Source organism: Dunckerocampus dactyliophorus, chromosome 20, assembly GCF_027744805.1.
Source record: "Dunckerocampus dactyliophorus isolate RoL2022-P2 chromosome 20, RoL_Ddac_1.1, whole genome shotgun sequence".
Classification (NCBI taxonomy): domain Eukaryota; kingdom Metazoa; phylum Chordata; class Actinopteri; order Syngnathiformes; family Syngnathidae; genus Dunckerocampus; species Dunckerocampus dactyliophorus.
The window spans coordinates 16615583-16640340 of record NC_072838.1 but is presented as its reverse complement, the minus strand read 5'-3'; the positions used below and the strand labels follow the sequence as shown (position 1 = coordinate 16640340).

Sequence of the window (24758 nt, the reverse complement as noted above, 5' to 3'; positions counted from 1 at the left end):
TTACCACACTTAATATAAAAACGATGCCATTGCTTGGTGCTTATTATGTAATTGTGCACATTTTGACTGCATTACATTCAATATTTGTTTTGCTTTTTTTCATCTTCCAAGTGTGATCGAAAGAACACCAGATTTTTGATAGTGGAAAGGATCTACAGTGAAGCATCTGTAAAACCATGTCTGATTTCCAAATTGCTTAACTGGAATTCGTCTTTTTTTTTTTTTTTTTTTTTGCTAGTCCTGTATGTTCTTTTGACTGTGATGTTTCAATCAGTGCTTTTACTCTTTTTGTCTCCTGCATTCAGCAACGTGCGCCCACAGGTAGCCGACTAATAAAAGGACAAAAAAAACACACTTGTTAGTTGTATACAACATGTGACCTTTACACCCATCACACTGTTTGTCAGTAGCCGCTCGCATCTGCAGTAAATGACACGGCCACTTAATTTGCTCTTGAAATGTAAATTAGTTAGTTGTTGGTTTTCATTTTCTCTTGTTTATTTCTTTTTAATCTGCTGCGCTTAGTTTAATATTGTAGTTGCTGGTCCATTTAATAAACATGTTTACTACAAAGAGTATTTTTCTTTTCATGTTGTAACCCCATAGTTTTCAACTATTACAAATCAACAGTAGGAATGTGTGTGGACAAACTAGTTTAACAAGGCTGAAAGTGGCGTGCATTGTCCTTGTGGCAACAGGTATACCTGGTTTACACGGATGTTGACATTTAACGTCCATTGATTCCATTCCAAGGATAAAACCCTGTATGTTAAATCAGGGGGGTTCAAAGTCTCCCCCTCAGAGGATATAATACGGCTGGGACCTCCCAGAAAACCTGATTTTCTGTTGCATATTTTGTGTTTGAGACAAGTTTGCAAAAGACGTTTTTCTTTATTTTTCTCAAGCTGATGCGCCTCCCCACACTTTCAAAACCTCCGATGGTTTGATGGGTTCACAACTAATATATAATCATTTTCCCTCTTATTTATTCATTTAATATTTAATATATCGTGATAAAATAGAGGTGACAAGTCTATATCTTGCGGTATGGCTTGTCAACATTCGTTGATCAGATGTAACCTTCCAGTCCTACAGGTGGCGCTGCAGGATTCCAGTGTTAGTGTTCGCGCAGTTACATGTGACATTGAGGGAGCAGAAGCGGGTAGGACTCTAATTTACCATACATTTGTTTACATTCACGTCAAACGTGAGAGCAACGTTACAGGTTGATATCCAACGGGTGGCACGCATTAGTCAACGTTAACGTTGACTATTTATGTAGCAAGCTAATGTTAGCTAATCACTGTGGAGCGTTGTTGGGCTAGCAGTAGCATCTCTTATCTCTCCAACAAGCAGTAACCATGAGACTGACGGCCCTCCTGGCAGCAGCCCGGGTCGTCATACCCAAAGATTACCGCTACGGGATGAACAGGCCATGGACCGCGGCCGCAAAGAGGCTCAATCCAGCGGGCAAGAGGAGGAAGAAGGTCTTCGTGGAGCCCATAGCTAACGAGGACTGGTCTGTTCTCCGAGGAGACACCGTAAGTAAACAGACACGTCATGTAATTTGTACTATAGTTAGCATGTGTACGTAAATGTATTAATAGTTGTCCTCGATATACCCGATGGGATGACCTAATTTAAAATTTGTGGCGCCCCGTGTGGGTTGTGGTCAAAATGCTTTGGAAGACATGCTAGCATAAATGTAATACAGATAATTAGTTGCTAATTAAGACGTTTTGCCTGATGGCAGCCATGTTTTCAAACCAATCTTGCTGAAATTTACACTCGCGAGCTTGTCGTTAGGTGTGGACAATCATTCGTGATGATTTGGAAATTTGGAGTTTAATAACAGCCCTATTTGTTGGAAAAATAATAGCACAGGCAACAAAGCTGAGAATCAGCTTTGGACAAATTTGCGCTTGTTTGTGTGACGCGATTTCGTAGCGAAAGAGTTTTTCACACTGGCCTAGGAGTGCTTACTCAACCGTAGAGAGTACCTGGCAATTGGGGGGGGGAGCCTTTATTTGTAGAGATGTATTTGTAAAATAATAATCATACTATTAATCCGTATTAATAAATAATTAAAATTATAGTGCATAAATACAATTTGAATGTAATTTTAAAATGATCAGCAACAAATAAGTGAAATAATATGTAGGAAATGTGAATCACGTTATTCTTGCTCAGACATAAGATTGTGATTCTTTCTGACCATTAGTCTGACCTTTTTCACACACACCATGTTCAGGACCATGTGCTTTCGTTTCATTGAGTTTGCACTGTGTTTTCTCAGTGTTCATATTAGACGACTCCTCGTCTTGTTTTGCTTTAAAGAAGCATTCATTGGTCTTTCTGCCTTTAAAGAAGCATTCATTGATCTTTCTGCTGTTCTTCATGGAAGGTCCCAAAAGGGCAGTTGAGGGGGATTTCTTTTAAGAGAAATGAATAGAAAAACAAGATAATCAAGTCAAAAATATGGCATGCTCGCTCATGCCACAATACATTCATGCCCCTGAGAAAGCCAAGTCCAAAGAAAAGTCAATTAATCCCTCCTGCAAGCTGATGAATGATAGCCAGCGTGCCTTGCTGGGGGATGGGAAGAGCGAGGAGGCCGTGTCGGCATATCTCCTCCCATTGTAGCACCTTTTAGAACTTGAAATGACCTAAAAGATGGTATTTTGTTTCTAATGTGTCTCTCAGGTTGAGATCCTAGCCGGGAAGGACAAAGGAAAACAGGGGAAAATCGTTCAAGTCTTCAGACACAGAACCTGGGTCATAGTGGAAGGACTTAACACGGTAAGGACACGTTTACATACCGTATACTGGATTTGAACATGTAAACAGGACTTCTATCCCCCACTAGAGGCCTCTTTTTGTGCATTTATGGTGTTGATTGTAGCTTTGAATGGAAGCATTACAGGTACATTGGAAAAACTGGAGATTACCGGGGGTCCTACATCACCAGTGAGGCGCCCATCCTGCTGCGGGATGTCGCCCTAGTTGACCCTTTTGACAGGTAGCTTGCTTCAGTGCATATTTACGACCTCGGGCCTCATTTTTGAGGAACATTTACCGCACGTAAAGCTACAAGTTGGACAGAATGAAGGTTAATGTTGCTCCCTCCTGAATGTCTTAATAAGAAGCTACATTCTCAATGTTATTATGTTGTATGCCATTTGGACATACCAATTTTCCCTCTTCCAGGAAGCCTTCTGATGTGGAATGGCGGTACACCGAGGAGGGAGAAAGAGTCAGAGTCTCGCTCCGAACCGGTCGCATCATCCCCAAACCTGTCGTAGAGCGGCGGGATGGCATCGTGCCACAACAGTGGAAAGGTGGCGATCGTGTAATACTCGTGTAATGTTTGTGTGGATGGCGTCATCTTAATTGGATGTTGTCGCTGCCTTAGATGGTCCCAAAGATACCAGCCCAGAGGACACGCTTGAAAAGACCTACACGCCTTCCCTGAAGACCCTGGAGGAAGAGGTCATGGAGAAGATGGGCATCCAGGAGGACAGGAGGCACCGGCGGTCCTACTGGTACTAAATGGCAGAGACTCTTGTTTCCCATTTTTTTCAAGGCTCTCTGAACACGCCTCATAATGCTAGGCTGAATGGTTTATTTGCTTCTTCATTTAAACTCTACATTGTTATGTTACGAATAAATGTCATGCCACCACCTTAACAACACTCTAGAGACAAAAATGGAATAAATTCTTGTGATGTAACGTACCTGATTCCCCATAGTTTTATTTAGTTTAACTTGTTTTACAATGAATTCCTCCAAACAGCGTGTGTTGCTTTTTGGGAGGAAAAAACATAATTCCCTGCAAGAGGCTTTTACAGGCCAAAGGCAGACGTACTGTATAATTTAGCAAGCAAAGAGGCAGGAATTTGCCCATAAGAGAAACTGATGTTTGGTATTTGCATTCCTCGCCTGGCCACAAGTACGATTCTGTGAGGAAGTTTATTGTTTGATTTATAAAAAAGGAACGGTAGGTTGATGAGGTAGCTATGGATCATTATGTTCCCTTTAAAGCAGTATGTAGCACTGTTTGCTTGGGTTTTAATGCTAATGAAAGCTCAGTTGCCGTTTTATGTGCAATACCATGGATGTAAAATAGTGATGGGCAATGCCCCGCGTTTTCTTACAGAGATGATACCAATACTGCTACTTTAGTAAAGCAATCAGTAGTCGAAACAATAGTTCATAGTTTTTGTTTTTTACTGACCAGGTAGACAAAATTCTACATAATGAGTGTACAGAAATATTGGCCTATATTGTTTTATGTCTGACGTCATACTTACCGTAAATACAAATGTACTATGCTTACAGTATACTTTTGTATTGTGATATTGACAAGACAGGCGCACTGAATGACTGTAAACTCAAAGGTGAGCCCATTTAGCACTAAAATGCAATATTTGCGAGAGGCGAAAGGAAAAGTAGTTCCTACCAACATGAAGGCTGTTTCCATTTAAAATTGTATTTCTTTTCAATACAACACAGCAGAAAATGAAAAATGTCGGGTGATGAGTTCAGTTCAGTTGTGTTCAGTTATGAATATTGCAAAAATCAATACCAGTATTGATGTGTTGGTATGGATTCGCCCATCACTAGTCTAAAACCTTGTGTAATTTTTTCAATGACATATATTCTTTAAAAAAAAGGGGGGGGGGGGTATTTTGGTTGATGTAACTTTTTGACTGCATCTGTTGAAGCCATTGAATGCATCATAGTTGTGAGTAATGACGTTGCAGGTCAGTGAAGAAAACATTGAAGCTGCTCGGTTTGGCCAACGTCTCGATGCGGGCAGCAATTTTTTCCCCCCTTCAAACTCCCCTTGCCCATGCAGCTTGCATCCAAGAGGGAATAAAAGGAGCCAGTCAGCGGAAAATAGCTGTTGAGGTTTTGCTTTTATAGGAGGAAAATAATTCAAAGGCTGTCTGGGATTACAGTAAGGTGAGTGGAGCATGATGCTCAGTGGTGAGGTTTCCACTGATGTATCATTGCCACCTTATGTCTGAGAATGTCTTTCCTAATGGTTCAAATTGTGCTGCAAATTTGTGAAAAATGACATTTGAGTTATTTCCAACATGTGCACAACATCTGAAGACACTTGAGGCCCAAATTGGTGCGTTGAGTCATGACGGTGACTTAATGATCTAAAATAGGCAACTTTCTAATCATAGTGTTGTTTGATGGCCGTCCTGGAAAATGTCAGACATAATTGGCATGCATGGCCAACTATGTTTGTTCCAATTCTTGTGTGTGATGAGAGGCTGCATACAGGAAGTAAGTACTCCCTTCACATTTTAGCAAGAAATGTATGGTATCCTCAAGGAACAATACCATAGGAATTCATCTCTGTGTTGAGTAGTTTTCAGTGGAGAGTAAATCTACACTGCTATACAAGCTGTACAATGACTACTCTAGAGTATATCCCAAGTTTGCTTTCTATAGTATTGTCCCTTCAGAAGATGTATTGTAATAAAAATCCTTGCTGAAACGACAGGGCTTGCACTTTTGGTAACATTAACAGTGGCACCGAGTGTGCACGTCAGGCTTCTTTTCTGCCCCGTTAGCCTTGACGTTTCCCTCCTACACGGCCGTGCTGGTGTGCGGGTGTTAGATTCCTCAGGTGTGCACCACCAGCCGCCGCCGCAGCCCCACAAGGCACCATTCAGACCAGGTCACAGGTACGCAATTAATGCAGTCACCTTTTGCACCAATTCCTGATACACCAGAGCTGATGATGCTGTGATCCCTTTTGTAAAGTGAATTACACTGATACATCTGACTTTTTATATAACAATAATAGGCATAAATGCATGTTTGATAACCAGAAAACCACAGTCTACTTTGGCTTAATTTATGATTTTTTTAAAAACTTGAATTACATAACTTTTACTGAAAGCTGCACAAAATTGTAACTTATGATTAATTATAACATTTCAGAACAGAATGCCAGCAATGTTGACTTTGCACTTGGATCTGCTGCTCCACATTGCAGGATAAAGGACAGGGAGAGTCGATTAACGGGCTGTTTGTTGCTAGGCAGAATTTTGTTTTCTTAGCAGACAGCTCCACAAAGAAAAAAGGACATGGAAAGTCAACAGGACCATTGAAAAGTTGATTCACATAATTTGCATTTTGCTTGGACTCCATACGTTTTTTTCACCACAGTGCCATCTGCTGGATTTGGTGAGGTACTACCCCACTTTGGCATTGGCGGGAAAGCATTCTGAATATGTTGCAAGTGGTTTTTGAACCCCCCCAGATAATAAAATAAAAGCAAAAACTTACTTCTTTAAAAAATGTGCTGTTGTAAGTTCAGGCTCCTACATTTGGAAGTTTCCCCGTGCAGGATAAATATACGTCATGCCGACATCTCCACAACCCCAACCCCCCGCCCCCCAAGTCCCTCCACTCCTCTGCGCCGTGGCTTGTCAAGCATGCGCCATCTCCATCCCAAAGTGGGCAGTTCGGGATTTCTGCCTTGACTTTTAACTCCTTTCCGCTCTCCCGGACCTGCCGAGTGGGTCGGACACACCAGAAGCAGCTCCCTCCACAAGCTGCAACGCGGTGCAACTAGAGACGCTTTTACCCCCAAGAGGACAGTCGCACTGCAGCAAATAGAGAAGTGGGCACTTTTGGAAAAAGATGCTGCTTCAAAGAGTCAGGTAGGCTTTTTGATGCTGATTGTCATTGTTAACATAGTAGATGGTGCAATCTCTGCATGACGTTCAATAGAATTGCTGACAATGAAAATATCAAACTCGACACAGTAGCAACCTAACTTTGCACACGTCATATTTGCTTTCTGAATTTTTAAATGTACAGCTGGTTGCTTTTCTTGCTTGTTACTGTATGTTTCAAATATTAAGGAACTTTGTCCCCATTGTGGTTTTCATATAACCTCCCATTCATTCCTATGGAACAATGGGCACTTTCCTTTTAAATGTGTCCAAAGTGCAGCTGCATTCTGTGTTAAAATGTTGCCCTGCAGGACACATGAGAGGTCACGCAAGCTTTTTGTCTTTCCACACTCATGAGTCCCAGTGCGGATCCCCCTCTCCTTTCAGACTCCTGTGACCTCAGCTAATGGCCAGGTATATAGGAAGGTGGAGATAAGGAAGTGGAGTGGACCACTTTTAAGAATGATGGTTCCAATGGTGGCCGCAGGTCGGATGTTAGTTAAGCCAGTGAAGTGAAACTGAAAGCATGAGTTATGGGCTTGTCTGAGTTGATTTGGATTTTCTGTTGAACTAATGAGTGAGAGGCTGTATCCCACATGGATCCTTAACAGCAAGAAAATGATGAAAAAAAGAAATATTACCAAGTCTGAAAATATTGTTGTAAAAATTGCTTTATTTCTAATTTTTCTTTTTGTTTGGTTATCATTATTTTCTTTTTTTTAAAATAATTTTGTAATTAAAGTTTACTGAGCTTCTAAACAGTTTATATATATATATATATATATATATATATATATATATATATATATATATATATATATATATATATATATAATACATACAGTATATGTATTTTTTACATGTCTATTTTATATATTTGTTTTATCTTTTTTATTATATAAATAAATAAATAATATTAATGATATACATGTAACAAAAATATTTGTTAATATATTAATTAACAACATTATTAAACAACGATCCTGTAACAGAAAAAAGTACCACTGCAAAAAGGTATTTTCATTAAAAGTCATGCACTGTACACCCAGGTCCATTGCTTTAAACAGTTTACTTGATTAATCTTAAGTACTTTTTAATAGCTGCCACACCCTCTTAAGGGACAATTGTCTCTCTTCGTGGAGATTCATTAGTTTTGTGGCACCTCCAGTCTCATGTTGTCCTCAGAGGTCCTCTGAGGACAAGCTTTTGTGGTGTTTGTGATGAGAATTTATAGTATTACATAACATTAACATTGAGCATGGTATATGTGAGTGTGGGATTGGGTTCGTTTGGGTGATTGGAGTGTTAAACAGCAGTCAACTTGATCTTTATATTGGGTGCTGCCACAGAGGTCAACCATGTACTATAAGTAGTACGTACATTGACTTCTAGCCCTTCAATTCTCCTTATTGGATGGTGCCTTGTTTGTCCAAAGCTGTAATCAGTCTCCTCTTCTTGCCAAAATACCAGTGAGGTGCCCGAGACAAGCTTTTGGTGCCTGAAGTGAAACTGATGCAATGAAGGCACCACAAGCCTTTTCACAATATCTGTAAGCAGAAAGAGACTACAGCCATTCTCTGTGCGGTTTAAAACTAAAGAGAGCGAGTGAAAAGAAGAAGAAGAAGGGGAAAAAAAGCAAGCAAGTGTGCCAGTGTCCCTCCTTTAATTTTCCCCCTGGAGGCTTTTGAGCTTTTTGTACGGGCAGCACAGTGCGCAGCTGTCCTACTGGCCCGCTGCTCGCTTTCTTTCTGCTTTTCTTGTGGAGCATACTAATAGTGATAGCAGCTCGCAGCCCACCCAGCTGGCCAGGAAACAGGCAGGAATTATTCGGCCTTCAAAGAAGTCTTTTCAGTCCCACCACACAAGTTAGTTAGAGGGGCTGTGTTTGGGCCGCCTCTGGAAAGTCACCGCTGCTCGTTGTGAGGGCCCAGTGCTTGTGGCTGTGGTGGTGATGATCTGTTGTTGACACCGGTGCACGTCACATGATTCCTATAATAATGCATGGAGATTCCTGACAGAACCGCCAAGCAACACCATTACATTTAAGTCGAAGATTTCAGTTCAGCTTAGTGTTTCTCTGGTATTGAAGCAATCATATTTGTAGGTCTTGTACTTTACATTGGTTGTTCAGTTGTCCCTTGTTTATTAATTAATTAATTGGTTCCAGACTCAACCACAATAAAGTAGGATTTAATATTAATAGATTTAATATTTTCGCAGTTATGGCATTGAAAACCTATTTCCGATCGTTTTTTAACATGAGAGCCCTCAAGACATGAAATAACCCCCATATGGTCACCTTTACATGTGTATTACCTCGGCATGGCCCGTATGATAACCTTGACTGTACTAATATTTTTACTTTTTTAAAGTTGCTATGAAGAAATAAATAAAAACAAGTTGATCAATCGTCAGTCAATTAATATATTGATTAATCATCCAACCATTCTTTCCATCCACTTACAGTTTGCCAATCTATCCATCAATCCATCCATAGCCTATATGTTAAATTGTAGTTTATCAATGTGGACCACAATGAGGGTGGTCGGTATGCACTGGCAGCCTACTGAGGGTTGCCTGGGGAGGTGGTGTGAGGTCACAGCGAGCATACGGCCCTCGTTAGCTGCCCGGCGGCTTAATAACAGGGCCAGACCGGTGACATGGATGCAGCCATGGCAGCACGCCACTGGCCTGAGACGCTGTGTCATTTCATTGCCGGAGGCCGCGGATGGCTTGCGGTCTGGAGAAGCCGGAGCCTCATTTCTTCAGTTCAGTCTGCGCGCTGCAGCTGAGGCTCGAGAGCACAGCAGTTCCCCAAATCCGTCAGGTGACTCCAGTTGTGTGCTGTTAAGTGATGTTACATCACCGTACCTTTCCCAAGGCAAGTGAAAGCAGCCAGGTACAGTGGCCATACAATAAATCATCACTCTTCTTTTTTCTTGATGTATAAGCATGTTTATTTTAGCTCTTTGTGTTTTGGTGCTGGTCCAACATTCCACACTAGTCATTTCCATCAGGAGGATTTGCTCATCTGTCCATCACATCTTTTTGTTCAATATAACACATATAATAGTATTTTTCAGCAATTGTAAACGAGTGTCAGAGGTCCCACAATAGTCTATAGCAAGCGTGTTGTCCAAAATTGAGCCTTGATGCTGGAATTTAGACAGTTTAAAAGTGCTTTTAGTAATCTGTACTGGGAATACGACGTTTTGTGTGTTTGGAGCTTTAATGCTAACGTGTTGTGTTTGGAGTGTGCGTCTCCGAGAAGCGCTATTGTGCACTTTATTCTCGTTTGACACATACAGTGGAACCTTGGTCAGTGTCCGCCCCGGTTTTTCAGTTAACGTCAAAAATGCACGCCACAATTTTTCTTCGGTTTTGTTTGCATTCTCTGGTTAGCGTACAATATGACGCACGTCTTGTCGTGTTGTTAGTACACTGCGTTAGTCCAAGTGTGTTCTTGATGGGTTTTTCAAAATCCGAAAGAATCCTTCCTTGTTAGCGTCCTATTAGCTAGATAAATAAAATGGCAAACGGCAGTATCTAGGTTATGTCCCCCGTCTATGACGTCATCAGCGGTTGACTCTCAAACATGTTAACACAAAACACGTTTTGTGTTAATTTTACAATTATACTGTAGTTTTGCATGCATGAAACAATTGGGAGTCACTGCTTTCGACAAATCAGTTTGGGAAAGCGGGACTATCTCAACTTGCCTCCTTAAGTTTAAAAACGGGTGAAATTGGAACCGAGGAAGGAGAAATAATGTGTCTTTATTATCTTTATGCCCTCTCCTACCGTTATTGATGGGATTCTTTGACTCCTTGTCTCCACAGACATGCCCGACTTGTCGCCCTCCTTAGTGGAGTTTATCACCTCGCCTTAGCCTTTCCCACCCAAACTCCATCTGCATATGGTGAGTAGTTCTTAAACATTAACACCACTATTTTGTTGTTGTAGAAAATGGACATTGTCCTTGCTGTTCTTTCTGCAGACGACATCCCTTCTCTCCAGGTGGACGTTCCCCACTCCGGTGTCCTTTTCGGCCGACTAGGCAGATCCATCGTCATCCCCTGCTTGGCGTCCTCCACACCTCGCATGCTGCCGCGGGTGAAATGGACGCTGCTGTCCGAGGGGCAGGAGACACAAATCTTGGTGGCGCGGGGCGACAGGGTGAAAGTAAACGAGGCGTACCGAGGCCGTGTGGATTTGCTCAACAACTCTTCCTCCCCCGGGGACATGTCACTATGGATCTTAGATTTACGCTCCAGTGACTCGGGTCACTATCGCTGTGAGGTGCAGCAGGGCCTGGAGGACGCCAGCGATCTTGTCCAGCTCAAGGTCAAAGGTAACACAACTAAAGATGCAGGATGCTTCTATCCAATTGTTCTTGAATGCAAAAACTGAAATGCATTTGTGTGTTTGTGTACAGGTGTTGTATTCCACTACAGGAACGCCATGGGTCGATATTCCCTTTCATTCCATCAGGCCCAGGCGGCTTGCCAGGCCATCGGGGCACAAATTGCAACTGGGAGCCAGCTTCAGGCGGCTTATTTTGACGGTTATGAGCAGTGTGACGCAGGCTGGATAGAAGACCAGACTGTCAGGTATGTTTGGATACCGGCCAACATCGAAATCACACAGAGTTTGGTAATTGTTTCCACTTTTGCACCAGGTACCCCATCCAAAACCCTCGTGAAGCTTGCTATGGGGACATGGACGGGCAACCTGGAGTGAGAAACTATGGGCTCATGAATGCAGAGGATCATTATGATGTGTATTGTTATGTGGAACAAATGGATGGTATGGCTTACAACTCCAAACCAACTCTTGCAAGATTAAATGAGAATGCAATAATAAATCATCCTTTAAAAGATGTATTTAATCACAGGGGAGGTGTTCCATGACCCCGTCCCCCAGCAGCTGTCCTTTGAGGGGGCCCGGTCGTACTGCAGAGCCGCAGGAGCACAGCTGGCCTCGACGGCGCAACTTTACATGGCCTGGAGTGAAGGTCTGGACCACTGCAGCCCCGGTTGGTTGTCGGACGGCAGCGTGCGATACCCCATCAGGACCCCAAGAGAGCGATGTGGAGGGTCTAGGGCCGGTGTCAAGACCCTGTATCGCTTCAGCAACCAGACTGTCTTCCCAGAACCGTCCAGCCTTTTTGATGTATATTGTTTTAAAGGTGTGTACAGCGGATGCCCAAACAGTTCAATGGCAAAAAAACCTACAACTAACCTAAAAGAACAAATCAAAGGTCCATTTTGTATGCCTTGTGTTCTAGTTCTGAGGGTCCATTAGTGGCGAATTTGTATGTATTTATACAGTATGTATTGTTTAGTCTTTAATCTTTTTTTTTTTTCTTCCAGCTACAGATGACACAACTGATTCCACCGTGGACAGCACCACTCCCAAGCCTGGGAGCCTGGAACAAGATGTTGTCATTCTAAGGGTAGAAGATGAAGAACTGCAGCTCAGCCAAAATTCAGAGCAAATAGAACGAGAGGTCCAGAGTGTGCTTGAAACTATCCCCCTCTTCCCTCCTGCTAAAGAAAATGACCTAGATGAGCATCCGACGCTTCTGTCTGACACATCAGAGAATCCCTTGAGCACCACGGCCACTTTAGACCTCATAAGACCTTTTGACAGGACTTCATCTTCTACAGAAACAAACTATGATTCTCAACATACTACGAGACTGACAAACAGTACTACCCAAAGCACAGATTCATACCAGAACTTTACTGGAGGAGAAAGCACAAGGAAGTTTCCCAAGTCTAATGACACCCATCCTCAAAACCTAACAGAAACAGACACCATCACCAAAGAGAGCACAGAGCCATTAGACAGGGCAAAGCTACTCCTGGAAACCAACTTATATTTTAACGGTACTGAGATGTACGAGACTCAAGAGGAGATCCTGGAAGCTCCCCCTGTCACTCTTGACCCCACGCAAACCGTGAAGCAAGTGGAGAAAGGAGAACCTGCAACACAAACGACTGAACAACCTGCAGATCTGACATCATTGTGGAGCCCGATGAGTGGATCTGGGGATGCTTCTCAAGGTACAAACCGCTGTAATTCCATGTGTTAGCATGCCGATCCAATGCTTCAACCTTTAAAAATTATGCTTTTCTTTCAGAAAGTCATCAGGAAGGCACAGTTTTTAAGTTCATTCCAACATCCACCACCCACCGGACACCTCCTGTGTCAACTGGCAGTTCTCCTCCAGAGTCGTTCACAAGTGTCACAGGTCCAACCACCACATCTAGATCCAAGCATTCGCACAGTCTTGCATCGGATAATCTTCTAGAGTTCCTTTCTACAGTGGTGGAGGGAAGCACAAGCTTGGAATTCGAAGACACCATAGATAGTGTGGAAAGACAGCTTCTTCCGACGAGGGTGATCCATTTTAGAGCAAGCTCGCCTACCACCGAAGCTCTGGAGAGGCCTACTGACTTAATCACAGCAATCTATCAGCCATCAGGTCACGGTGCGTTCTTTGACATGTCCACCACGAGTTATGAGGAGGCAAGTGGACTTGAGCCTGATGTAGCTTCGGCACTAACTAAAGAGCATATTGCATCAACTGTCAAGGACAATGTTGTTGAGGATGCTACGGAGGCTCCGGCCATTGAAGACGTTAAGGTTGTCCGAATGTTTGCACAGAATTTTAGACCCAACAAAGCTTTTGGTAAGGAAGAAGAACAAGAAGATAACGTCACCGTATACCCCAAAGAAGTAACACCAATGTTTGAAGAGTCTAATGCTACTCGAAACCCAAATGGCTCTACTGCAACATTCATATTTGAAGACGGTGATGTGCCTGCAAACCCAAAAGAAGAAGCAGCTACAACAACACCGATATTTGACGTGGAGACTAAAGATATGCTAACCCCCAAAGAAGGAACTGAAATGAACCCAATATTTCAAGAGCTGGCTAAAGCTAATGTTACACTATCATTTACAGAAGCTACAGCTACTTTACGCCCAAAAGAAGAAGCTACCGTAACACCTGTATTTGACGAGGAGGCTAAAACTACGCTAACGCCTGAAAAAAGATCTGACATTATGCCTATATTTGAAGAGGAGACTAAAGCTATACTGAATTTTGAAAAAGCATCTAAAGTTACCCAACGATACGAAGAGGCAATTAACATTTCTGCTAAAATTGAAGAAGTAGGTACCATAACACCAGCATATGAAGAGGAGAATAAAGCTATGCTGAATCTTGTTAAAGTAACGCAAACATTTGAAGAGGAGGAGGCTAACGTTACTGCTAACTCTAAAGAGGTAGCTACCATAACACCAGCATATGAAGAGGAAGTTAAAGCTATGCTTAATCTTGAAAGGGCAACTAAAGTAATGCAAAGATATGAAGAGGAGGCTAACTTTACTGCTAACTCTGAAGCGGCAGGTACCACAATATCATCTTATGAAGAGGAGGCCACAGTCGTTTCTGAAAAAGAAGCTAAAATCATCCCAGTCTTTAGACATTTTGTTACTCCAACCTTTCAAGACAAAGAAACCACGAGCTCCGAGGTGGAGGTTAGCATCACCCCCATATTTAGCGAGGACACTACAGAGGTGACAACCCCTGACGATGAAACTTCCACCGGCCCGGGGTTTGACGAGAAGATTACTGTCTTTCCTCTCAATTCCAAATCATCAAACTGGGCTCTGCTGACCACCACAACTAGACCCCAAGAGTCTCTTAAGGATCTGGAAATCAGCACCAAATCCACAGCCATCTCTTCCACAGCAGTTCCACAGTCGTCCTCCGCTACAGAGGCCACCAAGATGGCTGCCACCAGGACAACAACATGGTGGTCTAAACGCACTTGGAGCCCAACCACCTCTGCACCCAAAGTCCTCCACTGGACATCGGAACCTCTCAAAGTGACAAGGATGGATGTTGACTTTAGCCCCACCCAGGCTCCCACCCACCATGTTTTGCATAATGAGAGGGCAGCTGTGGGCGGTAAAGTAAGAATAGCAGGTAATGCTAAAGTCACTCTCGTCAGCCTCACTCTCCTCTTCTTCTCCTTGGTGATGATGCACTAAAAACTCCCCCTCTTCTTCTCTTCTGCCCCGGCCTGCCTTCTTCTATTTTTCACTTGTGACTCCACCTTCTTGTCCCCAAAATACTCAGTCCCTCCTTGTGATCCCAATAAGGACAGCACCATTTGACATACTAACTGTCCTGTCCTGTCTTGTTTTGTGTATTGCCTTCCTCTCTATCCACTGACTTCTGTGAAGTATTGTAATATAGTACTGTGATTATGTTTGTCAATTCATGTTTCAATGTTCTAATCTCACTGCATCCCCCGTCCGGAAGTAACCTATGAAGGGATTCTGGTAAATACAGTCGTCCCTCGTTTATAGCGGTTAATTGGTTCCAGACCCAACCGTGTGATATATATATATATATATTATATATATGTATTCAATGTTAATAAATGGCATATTTTCGTAGTTTGAGCATAGAAAACCTGTTGAATACATTTTTTAACATTATGTGAGAGCCCTGTAGACATAAAATAACACCCCTATAGTCACCTTTACGCTCGTATTATTCTTTGTTTACACCACATTGCAACTTTTATGCTGCAGGGACTCAAGACGGCTGCAAGCTAGCGCGCTAACCAGTTAACCTCGAATGTATTTCTTCTAAACTTAAGAAGCCAAAAGCATACCACTTCTACCCTGGATGGGAGGAGAACTTATTTTCACTCTATTATGTCAGTCTTGCCATGGCTGACTTCATGACTTCATGCAGTGTTCAGGTAATGTAATGTAAGGTAATATTTTGTGTCATTACTGCCACTTAGTGACCTGAATACTACATTTTGACTAATAACAGACCATAGTCTCCCACAAAACAGCCATAGTTTATTAACTAATTCATTTCTGGAAAACCGGGAAAAAGAGAGCGATAATCGAACATCGATATTGCGAGGGACGACTGTATGTTGAATGTCTTTTCATGCTATTATCGTCAAGTCTGAACTCATATTTTCAGTTGTAGTGAAAGCACACAGCAATGAGAAGAAGCACAATGTTGTTGTCAATTTGTTGTGAGTGGGTCCTCATTCCAAAGGTGCAGTGTATTAAAATAATTGTATTTTGCTTTTAGGTGCAGGAACGATAAAGGGTGCTCATGTGAATTTTTGGGATATCTTTCAGTGTGCCACCGTAAATGCTCCAATATGTAGTCTGTATTCAATTACCCCGGGGTGTCCTATAAGAGTGACCTGTAGTCGCCGGGTGCGTGGTCTTCAAAAGCAAATCATTTTTTAAAAAAGTCAAAATATTTGAGGCCGTAGCCACTAGATGCCGGTAGCTGCATTTGCTTTATCTACCTCTGCATGTATTTTAAAATGTCGGTTGCGCTGCTGAGCTGTTGGTGTGAAATTCACGCATGTTACATTTTCCGTACTGTTGTTGTTGTTAATGAATACATCAGCGGTATTCATGCTGGCTAAGCAGTATGTACAGTACTTGTTAATAAATGACCATGTGGTCAAAGAGAGATACATTTTCCTGTCCACTTTCTCATGCACGAAGTAGGATTTAACATTAATAAATGGAATATTTTCATAGATCGAGCATAGAAAACCTGTTTCTGACTTTCTAAATACAACCTTTACCATTATCATCGCCCTGTAGACATGAAATAACACCCCTGTAGTCACATTTACACTCCTATTATTCTTTGTTTACACTGCATTGCTCAACTGTAATGCCAGGCTACAGGATCACTGCAGGGACACAAGAGATGGCTTTGCCTCGAATTGTATTCTGTATACTGTATTCTTAAGAAAGGGATTAAAATAGAGTGGGGAAGAAGGACAAAGAAGCCAAAAACCTACCACTAGGAAGAGAAGTTCTTGTCAGATATGCCATGACTGATTCCATGCAGTATGACGGTGATCTAATGTCATGTCTCAATAATGGAACATTACTGACATCTAGTGGCCAGAATACTACATAAATGTCTTTCATTCTTTTTTGACTAATAATAAGGCATAGTCAACCATGATAATTAATTAATTAATTAATTAATTAATTAATTAATTAGTGAAAAACCGTGACAAAGCGAGGGAGCGATAATCGAACCGCGATATTGCAAGGGATGACTGTAGTTTAAAAAGTTAACAAATGAGCTTGTTAAATAAATATGAGTGTCCAAATTTTGGGAACAACAGCCTCTCTCCAATTATTGCCTGCTTCCAATTAACGCTGCAGCTGTAATTACAGCATTTATGTTTTGTTTTTGTTTTTTTGTCATAGTTTTGTGCACAAATGTTTTAACAATATTATTTCTGTGAAGCAAAAGATTGCATGTATTTGTCACAAGCTTTAACTCCTTCATCCTAATGGTTAATATTAATATCCGTATCACACAATATGTATTAGTGTACTGTTCTTAAGTGGACCAGATGATTGCTGGACGCTGAGATGACGTGTGGGATCCAAAGGACGACCAAAGTGGATCTTAACTCCCAACTTTGCATCACTTTCCAACTTGTGTAAAAGTGAAAATAAGCATTAATCCATGAATAATGCAGTTTGCGGTGAACTCACCTTTTGCTGTGTTCCAGATGCTTGCTTCCATGACCCCTGTCTCAACGGGGGCACCTGCATCGAACGAGACGGACGGATTCAGTGCCTGTGTTTGCCGACTTATGGAGGAGACTTCTGCAACACGGGTGAGCTTGTGAAATAAAAATGGTAGCCGCTGTAATGCACTCACAGCCACCTGTAAACAAAGATGTCTCCTATTGATGCCTTCAGACCTGGAGAGGTGCGAGCCAGGCTGGGACAAGTTTCATGGCTTCTGCTACCGGCACTTCGGCCAGCGTCTGAGCTGGGAGGTGGCCGAGCAGCACTGCCGCATGCAGGGGGCTCACCTGGTCTCCATCATGACTCCCGAAGAGCAGACCTACATCAACAGTAGGGACCACCCATTGCCTCTGACTGTCCTTTGCCTTTGTAAGCATTGGTTTAGTGTGTTGCTTTTGTCATCACCAGATAACTATAAAGAATACCAGTGGACCGGCTTGAACGATAAGACCATTGAGAATGATTTTCGGTGGTCTGATGGCAACCCTTTGGTGAGTCGTCAATTCACTGTTATATAGCAATTCCAATGATGTCACACTTACATTAAAGACATTCCACAGGCTGTAGAAAGTCATGGTGTATAATTAATGTGCAACATCATATTTTTGGCGACATGCTGACAAACAGAAAACTGGCAGGTGCCATGAGCCAACTCAGTGTGCACTCAAGACGGTAGGCAAAACCGAGAGGCCATCTCACGGTGGCTTCACCTTAGGTTTCTGCCTGTGTTTGATCAGGAAATCTGCGAATTCTGTGATTTTTACTTTGGAAATGTAAAAAAAAAAAGGATTGGAACCATACAGAAAATAAATGTATAATACAAATCAACGGAGAAATAATAATTACTTTGTTATTATTGGTTGTCACCTGCCTCCCCTGAACACATAAGTGCAAGGGAAACATTTCATTGTGACTCAAGTGGCAAAAAGAAGTAAGCCCCTATAAAAAGAGATGATGGATCATTATGGAGTGCTGTATTTTTGTTTGTTTGTTCTTCCTTTTGTTATCTATCAGGCTACACATTGCTGACATAACGAGATGACCATTTTTGATTCAGTGGTTGAGGAAAGGCTTCTGATGAAAAAAAAAGAGAAAGTTACCAAAGAAAAGTGAGGGAAAAAAATCTGACAATGACGAATTTTAGTTTGTCCTTCTGTTTGTTTGCTAGCAGATTCCTTCCGGGTTCACGTAACATGATGCAAGATGGCAAGACCCCGTACCATTTTTGATTCAGGGCCAAGGGAAACCATTTAATTGTGCCTCAAATGGCAAAGGGAGCGGAGTACATCTTGGGGCGTTATGTTTGTGTTTGTTAGCTGGTTCACAGATGGTTAGCATAAGCTAGTGTGTGCATATTTTAAAATAACAAACTATTTGATTTGTAATCATGTTTTTTTTAATAATCAAAGTTCATCACTCTTTTATGCAGTTGTATGAGAACTGGTACAGAGGGCAGCCTGACAGCTACTTCCTGTCTGGGGAAGACTGCGTGGTGATGGTGTGGCATGACGATGGCCGCTGGAGCGATGTTCCCTGCAACTACCACCTGGCCTACACTTGCAAGAAAGGCACCTGTGTGTAATAAGACAATATCAAGCAATATAATGCACGTATCCCCCCTGTAACAGTACGTTTATTATTGTGGTTGTTGTTTTCTGTGGCGTAGAGCCGCACAATATCATACAATAGGCCCTTTAGCGCCCGCATGTGGTCCCTGTAGGCTATTACACCATGCATGCGCAGCTACGTATAGCAGCAGTACTTATTTTAACCTTTCCACAGCCTCATGCGGCCCACCACCCAGGGTTCGGAACGCATCAACATTCGGAAAGCCTCGTCAGCGCTACGAGACCGATGCTGTCATACGTTATCACTGCACTCAGGGCTTCCAGCAGAGACTGAACCCTCTGATCAGGTGTCTGTCTGGCGGTGGATGGGAGAGGCCCCAAATTCAGTGCATCCCGGGTGAGACCAGAGATTGTTTTTATGAGAAAATCCTACAGATAAATGACAACACACATCTCCTTCCAGAGTATGGAGGTCTGAACCCTGACCCAGAAATGACATCGTCAACTGATGGCAATTTGGCCGCCCTTCAAGATGGATTTGAATCCACCACTGAGTCACCACTTTACTGGGACATCAAGTTTTAAAAGTCCCCTACATTCTGCTGTTTTAACTTGACAAGGTGAAAAATATGCTTTTACCGATTAATGTTAAGTACAGTTCTCATGTGTCAAAACCTTTGTTATGTCAAAAACATGTTTTTTTTTGCAGAATGGTGCTAATATCTTCAATATCACATATCCAACCTGCTCATGTTTCTGTCTGTACGTGTAAGAGTGTGTAGCGTAACAGTCCTGCTTTTTTCCCCTCCCAAAAGAATCCTGCACATGTTCCGGAAATTCGCAGAGACATTTTGCATTGTATTGTTTTGCGGCAGACACAGTTTTGTTCATCAGCTTTATGTTGTAATAAAGTTTTGTAGAACAGAGCGAAGAATAAATAGTTCTTTTATTCGAGTGCTGCGCGTGGTATTCATTATATGTGCGTTTCAGGAGTTGACTATTGTCAACAGTGCATATCAACAAACTCGCCAATAAGCGCCAATTATGGTCACATGACTCACCTGTACGGAGTGCGCATGTACCAACCCCCTTTGTGACCCAATACGGAAGTTTTGTCACGGTTTCGTCACACACCCGGAAAACAATTGCGAATGGACGCGCCACAACATGAAAGTATTGTCACAAAACTGGTAAGTGACAAACTTGGGTCTGACAGACTGAGCCCTACCGATAGGGCAATGCTTTGGAAAAAGTAAGGTTAAAGACAAAGTAGTAGTAGTAGTAGTAGTAGTATTGTTATTGACATTTATAATATATTTATATAGTGTAAGCAAGATGTTTTGAATTGTATTATATTGTTGTGTTTTTGTGGCAAAACAGCCAAAATGGCAGACTTGTTTCACCAAATTTTGTTTTTTGCGTGCGTTTGTCGTTTCGTGTGTCGGTTGTTTTCTTTTTTAATGTTAATTTAAACGTAAGACTACTTCCAAAGCGACAAACCTTCTAAAATTTCTGTGTGAAAGTGTACAATTATGTTTTGACAGTAGTGTCACCGTCTTGTCTGGTCGCCACAAGATGGCGGCATTGCGTCACGATATGCGGAAGTGGTTTTATAGCGAAATAAAATGGTGGCCTTTTGTCACAGATACTGTGTATGTGTATCATGGTTCTCTTTTTCTTGCAAAAAGCCTCAAAATTCACAGGAAAGAAATAGTAAAAAAACATTGCATACATCTAGATATTGTCTCTCTTGTCATCTTATTTTCAGTTTATATTACTGTGTGTTATATTAAGAAGCAACATCTTTGTTAGCTTTATGTTGGCAAAGTTTGATTTCATTGAGTAAAATGGCAACTTTCAGATCATTCAATGTGAGAACTGCACTTAAACCTTTTCTACACTTTAATTGACACTGCTCAAAATGTATTTATAACAATAGTATGGTAATCGAGGAAAAGGCTTCTTGAGACGTCATCTGTACTTCTGTGTAGAAGGTGTCGGACGTTTCGCTCCTCATCCAAAGAGCTTCGTCAGCAAACTAATAAGTGCTGGTAGCTTAGGCCTTAAATACAGTAAGAGTGGGCGGAATTGGTGTGCCAACACCCTCCTCCTATTGGTTCGTTACACTAAGCCTGGGCGGCGCAGTGGTATAATCCTATCCTGTTATTCACACCTACGATAAAAGGGAAGTGTCGCTCCCTGAATTGGGTATGAACGACTCTGATACTGGCTTGTTAGCATCTATTGTTCTGGCTCGTAGTATGGTAATATGATATGTGGTTTTAGTTTGCAGCTGTAACTGCATTTTTAATCCTCCACACCACTGCTCTTAGCTACAAAACAACTGTAAGATCAAAATACGTAACAACTACAAGCAGCATGCCTCTGAGCAAGGAAGTCAGCCATCTTGGAGTGTACCCTCATTAGTGCTTCTCGCAGACCCCAAAACACAACATCATGCTGCTTATAGCAGCTCCCATGCTGTGAGAGTGTGAGTGCGAGCCTCCTTCACTGTGTTCCGCGCCTCAATTCCCAGATTATCATCAGAGCCGGTTCATAAAAGATGGGCGGAAGTGCAGCAAGGTGTTCTCAGGCCTTCAATAGTGCTCGCACATGCTCGGCCTTTGGTGCTGAATTTGGATGTCCCCTCTTCGGCCCGTATAACACAGCTCCAGATGGGGGGGGTATTGTGGCCCGCGACCTGGAGGTCAAGAGGTCGGAGGGGAATGAACAGAGGCCTGTCTCCTTGTGGAGTTCCTCTTTTGACCGAAGGACGCGTGGCTCGCTAATTGAAGAACCACCTCCCTGGACCTGAAAGGCAGGTTTTTAACACCCAAAAATTACCCTCGACTGGTGTGAACTGCAGGAAGGAGTCTGAGCCAACCTTTTTTTTTTTTTTTTTTAAATCCACCCCTACTTATTTTATTTGATTGAATAGTGGAATCAAGAGTGGAGCAAAGGTGACTTTTACCGCAGTACAATATTTTTCTATTCCATGCAAAGTGCATCCATCAACATATAGACACAAAGAGATCTGAAAAGGCGTGCCATGTTTGCTGGGAACCTCGCCAATGGTCTTTACCCACAATCCTCCTTCACCCTCACAAAACAACCTTTCTTGCTTCCTCTCTTGTGCATCCCATAAAACAATATAATATGTGTGCTGCTTGTTGCCCCATTTCATTCCATTCCATTCGGTTCAATCGACACGTAAGCTATTAATAATAAATATACCACAAACCGGACTTCAATTCACAGGAAGTTATTATTAATGTTACAAAATAAAAGGATGTTATACGTCCACTTCAAGCTGTGATGAAGAGCTGTTTTTTTGTCAGCAGCTTGTCATCTCTAATGTAGCTCATTTCTCTTATTTGTTGACATTTTTGTGTGTGTGTTTTAGTTATTGCACTGTTAGTAAGGCACCTATTTTTTATTTTTGATTGTAATATATTTTTGTGTTTTCTGGTCTTATTTTATTACCATATATAAGATTTTTTTTGACAAATGTTAGCTTTGGACACTCATTCTTAAGCAAAGATGCGTAGATGGTTCAATTAAAACATAATGGAAAATATACAGGTATACCATTGTATGTATTCTGATATTTTGAGATATGACGCTGAAGCAGCTTTTTTTTAAAGGCCAGCTTTTCCCCCTTTTCGTAAGAGTCATCTTTGGATTTTACAGTTTTACATGCTTGATGAAACTGGTCACCACTAAAATTTTTTATTTCTTAATACAGAGGTGTCCAAAGTGTGACCTGGGGGCAATGTTCGGCTTGTGATGTCCCTTAATCTATCGCCGAAATCCCATTGCCACGGAAACATATGAGATGTTTCAAGGTTGTAGCAAAGTATCCTGCAGTTTAGGCCAATTTATACGGGAGGTAAAAATAAATGAAAAAAAGATGGATGAGAGTGTGTGTGGATGCTGGATGCACATGGATCACTTTCCCAGCATGCTGTAAAGAAGCCACCTCTCTGATATAATAGCGCCTCTAATCCCAGCCAATTAGACCCACAGCGCCGGGGAGTGGCTGTTTTCACACTGCACCAATTTGCGCTTGGAAGAGAAGGGTAGAAGGGTGGTGGGAAGATGGATTGACAGGCAATGGTGTGAAAACACAAATAGGTTATAATTTGAACCCATGCCGAGCACGCGGCATGCAGGGGGGAAACCGTTTGTTGAAGATTATTAACTCACTTGCATTATTCGTATTATGGAGGCCTTCACTACTTCTCATGCAGCCTGCCAATGCAGGTGTGCATATACTGAGAGAAAATCTAAAAAGAATGATTGTTGTGTGTGTTATTCTGGGCCATAGTCCTCGTAAAAATAATTTTGTTTTCCTTATTAAAAAATTGTCTTTCCACATTAATTATGACTAAACATGAAATGGAGTGCGTCATCATATGTGTCCCTCTTCAGTCACTGTTAGCTTTATTTTTGATGGAGCTTGATTATTGCTTTCAGGGCTAATTTGTAATAACTTAAACTTATAATAGAACCTGCACAAAGTCTGTGGAAAAACATTATTAAGACGATAAATCTCACCCCAAAAAACTGTTTTAATTTGGGGCGATAATGAGGGTTTTGTTTTTGCTGTCACAATTCCAATGCAGTGTTGCTCCCTCTGCCTGCAGTACCTCCAATATTCCGCATGGGGGCAGTCTGATCTGACATGCTGAAATACCACCACTATATTTCTGGGTGATTAACCTGAAAGGGCTACCAGAGAGGGTACCTTCACTTCAAGGGGCATGACGCATAGACTACAGTGATTTGAAGCTCTAACCAAATGAAAATACACTGCAAACACATTGAATAAACAGGGTAAACTCTGTCAAATATTTTTCAACACAATCTGATGTCAATTTCAGCCTGTTTGTGCATTGCCGTTCTGTGACACGCAAAAGTGTGTCACAAAGACGACAAAATAAATAATACAAAACGGTGGAACTTAACATTTCCAGCAGCTGTGCTTTCCGAAGTGCAACACATCATTTTGTACCAAAACATGTACACATCGCAAATGTGACCAGCGTTGTCCACACACAAGGTCACTAAAAGCTGACCTCTGCCTTGACACACAATGTGAACTTCAGGGTATTTGTGTGTTATTTCGACATAGACAAGTTGTGGAGGAAGCTGATTCGAATCCCGCTGCTAAACAAACCTAAAACAAATGCAACAGGAAAATGCTGCAAGATGAAAAGCTAATGCATTTTGGCCAAGTGTTTAACAAAGACAAAGAAAAATGTACCTTTTCATTCTGCCTCTTAAAAAAAATCCTCTTAACTTTGTTCTGGGCATCCCTCAGGTTTGATGGTAGCCTGGCTAACTTCCGTTTTGTTCTGTGAACTTGCAGCGTTTCTCTCATGCAGTTGTTTTTTGGGGTTTGTGTGTGTTGTTGCAGCATTTTTCTTTTGTATTTGTTTTTTATCTTGCAACTGTTATGTGATTGCAGCATTTTCCCATTGCATTTGTATATAGTGTGTGTGTGTGTTTTTGGTTTTGGATCATTTCTGTGTTTGGAGCGTTGGACGTTGCTACGCATTTGCCACTCACAGCCACCTTAGCAGCGGGGCTTGAATCAGCTTCCTCCGCTTCCAAAGCCCCCAAATCCAAATATTGGCAATTAATCCCATGTTAAAGGATCGTATGGTTCGCTGCTTTATGCCTTCTTGGGTGTTTTGGTGGTGGACACCAGGTAGAAATGAAAAAAAAAATTGTACTGAGATTGAATGTCTACCATATATTTAACTTTTCACTTGTACACAATGATGTGCGTTTTCCTGTTTTATCACCGCTTTATTTTTATTTCCATATGATTTTTTAGAGATAATCAGCTGAAGCC

At 41.8% G+C, this 24758-nt stretch overlaps 2 protein-coding genes across 7 annotated transcripts in view; both read left to right on the top strand.

The window, feature by feature from the left end:
- The first annotated feature begins 1054 nt into the window (after positions 1-1054).
- On the top strand, positions 1055-3730 carry mrpl24 (mitochondrial ribosomal protein L24). Of its 2 annotated transcripts, none has more exons than XM_054763743.1 (6): positions 1055-1162; positions 1357-1541; positions 2704-2799; positions 2916-3019; positions 3208-3338; positions 3413-3730. In XM_054763743.1, exons 2-6 carry the CDS (start codon positions 1362-1364, stop codon positions 3547-3549), a joined length of 648 nt encoding a protein of 215 aa, XP_054619718.1. In that variant the 5' UTR covers positions 1055-1162; positions 1357-1361; the 3' UTR covers positions 3550-3730. The 2 variants fall into 2 exon arrangements, with proteins under 2 accessions (XP_054619718.1, XP_054619719.1); XM_054763744.1 differs by having other exon boundaries at positions 1123-1162; positions 1354-1541.
- Positions 3731-4695: 965 nt separating this feature from the next.
- LOC129173132 (brevican core protein-like) overlaps positions 4696-24758 on the top strand; it is a 39693-nt gene continuing 19630 nt past the window's right edge. Inside the window, exons 1-15 of one of the 5 annotated variants that reach the window (XM_054763740.1) lie at positions 4696-5702; positions 5962-6686; positions 10541-10620; positions 10699-11052; positions 11137-11311; positions 11380-11507; positions 11596-11889; positions 12074-12769; positions 12847-14703; positions 17309-17416; positions 17502-17660; positions 17739-17821; positions 18760-18904; positions 19113-19295; positions 19362-19836. In XM_054763740.1, the coding sequence (XP_054619715.1) occupies positions 6667-6686; positions 10541-10620; positions 10699-11052; positions 11137-11311; positions 11380-11507; positions 11596-11889; positions 12074-12769; positions 12847-14703; positions 17309-17416; positions 17502-17660; positions 17739-17821; positions 18760-18904; positions 19113-19295; positions 19362-19483 (4404 nt within the window). In that variant the 5' untranslated portion in view covers positions 4696-5702; positions 5962-6666 and the 3' untranslated portion in view covers positions 19484-19836. Of the gene's footprint in view, positions 6687-10540; positions 10621-10698; positions 11053-11136; positions 11312-11379; positions 11508-11595; positions 11890-12073; positions 12770-12846; positions 14704-14856; positions 16611-17308; positions 17417-17501; positions 17661-17738; positions 17822-18759; positions 18905-19112; positions 19296-19361; positions 19837-24758 lie in introns of those variants that run through there. The other 4 variants (XM_054763741.1, XR_008567168.1, XM_054763739.1 and 1 more) reach the window with 4 other exon arrangements.

Bases quoted from the DNA above. Each gene is read 5' to 3' on its own strand.
- mrpl24 (XM_054763743.1), top strand. From the start codon at position 1,362: ATGAGACTGACGGCCCTCCTGGCAGCAGCCCGGGTCGTCATACCCAAA. The intron at 1,542-2,703 runs GTAAGTAAACAG...TGTGTCTCTCAG, and splicing joins CTGTTCTCCGAGGAGACACC to GTTGAGATCCTAGCCGGGAA. The intron at 3,020-3,207 runs GTAGCTTGCTTC...TCCCTCTTCCAG, and splicing joins CTAGTTGACCCTTTTGACAG to GAAGCCTTCTGATGTGGAAT.